Below are 8333 nucleotides of genomic sequence, written 5' to 3'. Positions count from 1 at the left end.
TCAACTCACCCATAATTGACCTCTCAAACTTACCTTGCATAGTCTTAGTAAAATCTTCGCAAAGAGATTTATTAATTAATCCAAATATAATATCATCAACATATACTTGGGTAAGCAAAATATGTTTTCCTATTCTTTTTATAAATAAAGTGGAATCAACTTTACCTCCATTAAATCTATTTTTAACAGAAAATTGCTAAGCCTTTCATACCAAGATCTAGGAGCTTTCTTTAATTTAAAGATATGATTTAGATATTTATGATCTTTTAAACCAGGTGGTTGTTTATATATTTGATTGTACTTGAACTATATGATATGCATATTCATCATGTTTATATATGTGATATATGACTGTATTTGTGGTATGCATATTCATTGGTTAAGATTGATAAAAACTCTTTGTATATTGCATATCTATATGAATTAACCGATTACAGTGTTTTTGTAATTTATTAGATTCATCAAATATCACTATTTGCATAACAATGGAAAAACTACAAGTTTTAACCGATTATATTATGTAGATAATCGATTAAAACTCGTGTCTTTGCATATACTTGTTTACTGAGTGCATTGATGAGTTTTGGTGTGAAAAAGTTTTCAAATTTGCTTAAGTGTTATACTTAATTGATTACACCTTTTTCTTAATCGGTTAAAATGTTCATTAAAACAATTTTCTTGATAAGTCATAACTGCCTTAACGGTTATATTTTTACATGCTATGACTTGCATTAATTGCTTAATCGATTACGTGATACGCTTAATCTGTTAAATGCATTAAATGTAGTTCTATTACAATAGTGTTAATTGCTTAACTGATTACATTAATAACATAATCGATTAATTTGCGTCAGAATCATTTCTATAAATTGACACATAACTCTTTACATTAAACAACTTTTGAATAATATCTTTTATATCTGAAAAAGTTTGTTGAGTTCTTAAATATCAAGAGCGTCTATTCTCCAAGAATCAAGAAGCATTTCATTTGGAAAGAAATCAAAGCAAGGATTCTTGAAGAGTTGCTGAATTTTCAAAGTCTGATCAATCTGCACTATGAGGTGTATTGTTGGAAGATCAAAATTGTTTGCAATCTTGTGAGATTGTGGTTTTCCTGTTGCTACTTGCCAGGAAGAGAACTTTTGCGTTTTTGTTACTTTGAGTGTTATATCTCAAAGAGGGTTCAAAAAGAGGATTGTTCTTTTTTGTGTTTCACTATAGTATATTTAGAGTTAGAGAGGAAGATACATATAGAGGGTGTCCCTTTATTGCTTGCTGTAAAACTCGATCTATGTAATGGATTACTTTCAATCTCAGGTTAATTGCAAGAAACTGAATGTAGGCATTGAGGCCGAACTAGTAAAAACCTTGGTGTTGTTCTTTCTATCCTTTATCTCTTTTATTTCCTTGCATTCTTTATTAAACAAAACTAATTCACCCTCGCACCTTTTGGTTGAGAAACGAGGCCAATCTATTTCTACAATATGTTATACCCCCAATAATAGGGTGTGAAAGAGTCTCCGATAAAAAAAAAACCAAATTGGGTTTTCAATGAGCCAAACTAACTAAGCATAATGCTTGCAATGAGCCAAACTAAGCAAATTGGATAACCAAGAAGATGAAAATTCTCCAAAACAGAGTTGTTGATCCGAGGCTATTTTCTCCCAAACTAAACCTCTGATTGACGATCAGAACAGTTAGAATGAAGAACCATACGTTTGGAACCCACTGTCCAAAAAACAGTCTAATCCAACAGTGAACGACTTCACAACCACGAAAACACTAGTGTAGATTTTATGAAATTCTCCAAAACAAAGTTGTTGATACGAGGATGTTTTCTCCCAAACTAGACCTCCGATTAACGATCTGAACGGTTAGAATGAAGAACCCTAAGTTTGGAACTCATTGTCAAAAATCAATCTGATCCAACGGTGAACTACTTCATAATGATGAAAACACCAGTGCAGATTTAATGTTATGCGGGAATGAGTTTTTCTCTTCCTTTCTCTCTCACTTGGTTTTTGTCTCTCTTCAAATGACTCTAATGTGCCCTACTAATCTGACCCATCTCCACTAAAACAAAGTGAGGCATAATGGTCCATATTATTTGGCCTATTCTCCACATTTGAAGGGCCAACAACCCAACACTTAGCATCAAACCCTTTGTTAGGATAACCCAACAAAATATACATAATACATTCATATGGAAAACTCATCACAAATGTTAGATAATCCCTATGCTCATTCATACACAAACTCTTACCCAACAATAACCACATATAATCATAATCATATACACATGTATCCACTACAAAAAAGTAGGGCATTACCGAAGGCCAGAAGCCCTCGGAAAATGCCAAAAGCCGTCGATAATGGGTGTTTACCGAAGGCCTATCGGCGGCCAAAAATCCTTCGGTAAATCCCCTATCGCTAACCATTACCGAGGGCTTTCGCCCTTCGGTAATTACCGAGGGCCAGAAGCCTTCGGTAATTACCGAAGGGCAAAAGCCCTCGCTAATTACCGAAGGGCAAAAGCCTTCGGTAATTACCGAAGGGCGAAAGCCCTCGGTAAGTTCCGAAGGGCAGGAGCCCTCGGTAATGAGCATACGATGGTATTTACCGAAGGGCGAAAGCCTTCGGTAATGGCCATACGAGGGCATTTACCGAAGGGCAAAAGCCTTCGGTAAAATGCAGGGCAGGTTTCAGCAAAATGGTTTTTCTTGTGCAACCCAGACCTGTATAACAAATTTCAATTACAAACAGACCTGCATAACAGTTTTCAAACACATACAAACATGCATAATGTGCATCTCAAAGATGCAATCAATGATCAATATCCAATGCACATCAAATAATCCACAAGACATCCATTAATGTATAAATAATGTATGGGGTAGTTCAAACATAAAACAATGTAACACAAGGATGTTGTAACATCCAAAGTCTGTAAGTACATCTAACATTGAAATGATATCAACTGAAAATGTTCTAATATCCAAATGTTTGTCTAACAAGTAATAACAAAATGAAACCTAATAATGTACATAACTATCATCAGAATGATTTTCATCATCCTGCTCCTCTATTGATGGCTGGACTGGTGTGGGTTGGACTGATGAGGGTTGGACTGATGAGGGTTGGACTGAAGTGGGTTGCTGAGTGGCAGCAGGTGATGAGGAGGCTCGTGGCTGGGTCAGAGGGAGATTTTGTACTTCCTGTGAGGTTTCAGGCAAGACTCTCATGATCAGGGCCTTGAAGTTCGTAAACTCTGTTCTGAGATCAGTGATCTCCTGGTCACGTTGATGGAGTTCCTGCCTCAGGCGAACAACCTCGTCAGGAGTAGTGGATGCACGGGTCCCCCAAGCCAAGCTTCATATGCAAGATGAATTGGAATGTGCTCCATTGAATCAAAGAATGCAGGAGGGAATATTCTTTCCAATTTGCAGAGAATAATCGGGATATTTTCATCCATCTTTTTAAGGGAATCTTCCTTTAGTGTCGTGCAACACAAATCTTTAAAGAAGTTACTGATTTCTATCAGTGGATGTAACACGTGCACTGGCAAACAACTGAACGCAAGAGGGATGAAAGTCTCCATGAATACATGACAATCATGACTCTTCAACCCTTGAATAGTACCGTTCTGAACATTGGCACATCTGGACAAGTTAGAAGCATATCCATCTGGCATTCTAAGCTCCTTGATCCATCCACACACTATTCTTGTCTCGTCTTTTGACATGGTGTAATTTGCTTTTGGTTTAAATAATCGGCCGTTACCTTGTGCCTTCAACTCTAAGTCTTTTCGTGCACAATACAAAGGTAAATCTTTTCTTGCTTTCTCATTATCTTTTGTCTTACCTTTAACATTCATAACTGTGTTGAAGACATTGTCAAAGAAATTTTTTTCTGTGTGCATCACATTGATGTTGTGTCTTAGCAAGTTGTCCTTCCAATACGGAAGTTCCCAGAATATGCTTCTTTTAGTCCAATTATGCCATTCCCCAAACCCTTCTAGCCTATTCTGACCAGATTCAGTGACTTTTGGATAGTCTTTCACTCTTCTCCACACGTGTGATCCAGTCAACTTTGGCGGGGGCATATCCGTTTCAACTTGTCCTTTTCGAAATGCCTTTTTGTTTCTTCTAAAGGGGTGGTCAATGGGCAAGAACCGTCGATGGCAGTCAAACCAACTACTTTTCCGGCCATGACTCAATTGGAATGACTTTGTATGTTCCATGCAATGTGGACAAGCTAATCGACCATGTGTGCTCCAACCAGATAACATGCCGTACGCTGGGAAGTCATTAATAGTCCACATCAAGGCTGCCCTCATAAGGAAATTTTGCCTCCTTGAAACGTCATACGTCCAAACACCATTCCATAACTTCTTCAAATCATCAATCAAAGGCTCCAAGTAAACATCAATCAATGATTTGGGATTACATGGACCTGGTATTATACACGATAAAAACATGTAAGGCTTTGTCATGCACATCTCAGGTGGTAGATTGTATGGTGTAACTATCACGGGCCAACATGAATACGGTGATGCAGACGCCTGAATGTACGGGGTAAACCCATCAGAGCATAGACCAAGTCTGACGTTACGCGGTTCACTAGCAAAGGATGCATGTTTACGATTGAAGTGCTTCCAAGCTTCACCATCAGAAGGATGACGCAAAAGTCCCGGAGTTTTGTTACCATCATGCCATGTCATGTGTTCTGCTGTTTGCATTGAAGTAAACAATCTTTGTAATCTTGGAATTATAGGTAAGTAGAACATGGACTTTAATGGAATTGGTTTTTTTTGCCTCCGTCCAGCATGCATTGTCTGATATCGAGGTGAGCCACAAAACTTGCATTCCACCAACAATGCATCATTTTTGCCACTGTCATTGTCATAGAATAACATACATCCATTAACACAACAATCAATCTTCTTCACATCCAATCCCAACTTTGAAACACATTGTTTGGCTTGGTAATAATTCTTCGGCATCAAATTGTTTGGTGGTGTCAAATCTAACATCAGTTTTGTATAGAAGTCCACTGCTTGAATGGGAACGTTCCAATTAGATTTGCCAGCCATGAGTCTAATGCACACTGACAATTTTGACTCAGATGAACCTTCAAATACAGGTAGATTTGCCTCTGTCAGTAAATTGTAAAACCTCTGCGTCGTTTCATTGGGAGGCTCTTCATCATGACTATCATCTGCTTCTGCAGCGTGGTGACGAAGAGCATGGTCGACCATCTCTTGCATGTAGGCAAATTGATCTATCTCACATGTATGTACAACAGTATTCGAACCTGATGCAAGCCGTTTTTCAGCTGCAGTGGAGGTCGAAGGAATTTCTTCACCATGAAATGTCCAGGCCGTGTAATTAGGCATGAACCCTTTTTGGTAAAGGTGAACTTTGACGACTTCATCTTTCAGAATGCTTGTACATTCGCACTTGATGCATGGACATCGAATCCCTCCATCAAGGGCATAATATTGATATCGTCGTGCCGTCTCCACGAACTCCTCAACTCCCATGACAAAAGATTCTTTCAAACCTCTCCTTCCACTATAACAACGGTCGTACATCCATCCACGATGGTTGGGAAAATGGGCCATGTTCTGTGACAAGCCAAACAAATACAAACTTAGCCAAAACAGCAACACTCCATGTGACATAAGTAATAAACCTATTACTACTGAAGTCGAACATGGAAGGCAATTTCAACACTATGGTCATAGGCATTCAATAAGGGCATGCAAAGACAAGTCCTCAGTATTGAAATGCCTCTGACATCCTAAGTGGTTGTAAATAAAATTTGGGGGTTGTCAATATGTTGACATTACTAAAGTTCTCTTTTATAGAGTACTTTCATATATTTTGTCAAATGTAAGTGGTTAAGGTAGTGTTACCCTTCTCATTCTACTGAGAATGTTTTGAACACCATATGACTTTAAATGACTAATTAACTTAATCAATTCGTAGCATAATAAATCAACATACAATATATACGAACATACAATATATACATCAACATACAACATATAGATGAACATTCACTGATGGTCTAAATGCAGGTTTGCACTTTTAGTGTATTTGAGATACTAGTTTTAGGTTCTAAGTTGTCAAAATTTGAGTTTAAGCTACTACTTTTACCTATATCTTTTAGTGTGAGTTCTTAAATAGGTAGGTTCTACCATTCTTAAGTTGTTAGGATAGTTTATTGTAGTATATTTTCCTACTTTAGTGCACTTTGCAAATTGTGTAAATTTTTTAGGAGGTTTGAGTTGTATTTTGAGCTACTTCATCTACTTCTTTGCATAACACGCTGCATTCGCTGTGGAAGATGCATCAAGGACATTTATGAAGAGACTTTTTGTTTGGAGGCTCTTTGTTTTAATTGTTTTTATCAGTTCCTGCATTGTCCAGTGGAAGGGGAAAACGAAGCTACAGAATGCAATATTATTGTCCACTGGAAGGGGAAAAGGAAGCTGCATCATTTATTTGATTTTGTTCAATAAAAATTGTTATTTTACTGAAGTAAAACAAATGACCGCAAAACTATGTACAAATTTTGACATAAAAGGTTAGTTTGGAGAAATAAAAGTGTAAGTGGTAGCATACTATCATGGTCCGCCCATATATTGTATGTGTTTCAAGTAAGCTTTGATTATCATCATTCAGAACATCACGGGACCAAGATGTTCACGTGTTCCAGTTTTCAAAGTAGAAGTTAGTTCTATTCCCAACCAATCACACTTGTTACCAACATATTCTAAAAATGGTCCAGGGATATCACATACTGCAAATTTGTAGTCTTTTTAGTACTAATGAATGAACCCCAGATTTAATTACTTTAAACTATTTTAAAATCCTAGTAAAAAGTATCTATACAGATTCTTAACAGGTTTGCAGTGAACAAAATAATTCTATAAATTCCTCTTGATCAAAAGTAAACTCTAAACTGTATTGCAATCTTCTTATAAATTAAATTTTAAGAAAAAGTTGCCTTATATTACTTCCTTGTTACAATTCTATACAGTCAGAGTGTTTATAACGACAAAGTAAAGTAACTAAATATGGTGGTTTAAGATTAGAAATTCTATTATATTAAAACCTTAGTTTGTTGTGTTTTTTAATATTACTTGACTTTTCATTAGTTAAAGTCTTAGGTTATATAATATGTTTTATTATCTATATAACCCTCCATTAATTTTCAGATCAAAAAGTTTGAACAGTAAATTCCAGAAGCATTTCTTAACTTTGCTTGTCAGCAAAAAACAGAACAGAAGCTATTAACTTTGTTGTTTTCTGTAGTTATGTTTAAATACATATAGGTTCTGGTCTAGTGACAACAAAACTAGACTGTAGATATCACTAATGTAGGAGGATACTGATTGTTTAAGAACCCTTTTAATCTGCATTTCAATCTGCAGACTTGGTTTCAATCTGCATTTCTATTTTTTTGGTCTTCTAATTTGTTCTGGATCCATTCCTAAGGTCTAATTGTGTGCCTCCTTCATTTCTACACCCTTTTTCTGGTGCAGTTTTCGTTTTCAGTGATGTTTGATTTTGTATACTTTGTATTTTCGAATTGTGCACTCATTTCTATCTATCTTTTATGTCTTAAGACTTGTGTAGATAGTTGTCATACTGTTTTGGTTACTACTTTAATACACTATGCATTATGACCACTTTTAGTGTATTCTACTAACTAGTTTTAGGTTGTAGGGTGTCATATTTTGAGTTCTAAGTTGTTTTTCTAGTGTGACTTTCTAATTAGCATTGTTTTACCATCCTAAACTTGTTAGGACAGTTTGATTGAAGTTTCTTAGGCTAGTTTAGTGTAGTGATCAAAATTTGACCATTCTAGTCCATTTCTAGTACACCTTTTGAGGTTTCAGTTCAGATTTCTGGATTTTCAGGCTTGGAACAAGTTTGTTTGTTGATTTCATATATGTTTCAAGTATTAACAATCAGTAATACACACTGACATTCAAAATATGTGATTAAGTTCATCCAACTCTGATTTTACATTATGGAGTAAAAGTTAGTTTCTGGTCTGCTGTGGTGCACACTATTTCTGCCAGTTTTGTTGTATATAAAACTTGAGACAAGTTTCTTATGTCATATTAAGCATGTCTGAAGTGATAGTCATTACAATCAATCACAATTCTGCAAAAACAGTAGTTGAGTTGATTTAAATCTGGTTTTTACTATTGTATCAGAATTTTATGAGCTTTGCATCGTGCTGCATCTTTGCCATGTCTTAGGACAATTATTAATCTGCTAGTTCTTATTCAGCAACTAGATCTAGTTGATTAGGAT

At 36.0% G+C, this 8333-nt stretch overlaps 1 protein-coding gene across 1 annotated transcript; it reads right to left on the bottom strand.

Annotated features, from left to right (window-relative positions):
• Positions 1-2702: 2702 nt before the first annotated feature.
• LOC148201017 (uncharacterized) lies at positions 2703-5623 on the bottom strand. Its single transcript, XM_088113111.1, has 3 exons — positions 4173-5623; positions 3213-3369; positions 2703-2735 (listed from the first exon to the last, which is right to left on the bottom strand). The coding sequence occupies exons 1-3, from the start codon at positions 5621-5623 to the stop codon at positions 2703-2705; spliced, it is 1641 nt and encodes a 546-aa protein (XP_087969237.1).
• Positions 5624-8333: the final 2710 nt, after the last annotated feature.

Source organism: Vigna umbellata, chromosome 4 (assembly GCF_029865625.1).
Source record: "Vigna umbellata cultivar VRB3 chromosome 4, Vumbellata_1.0, whole genome shotgun sequence".
Lineage (NCBI taxonomy): Eukaryota > Viridiplantae > Streptophyta > Magnoliopsida > Fabales > Fabaceae > Vigna > Vigna umbellata.
This window is presented reverse-complemented; position numbering and strand designations above follow the sequence as displayed.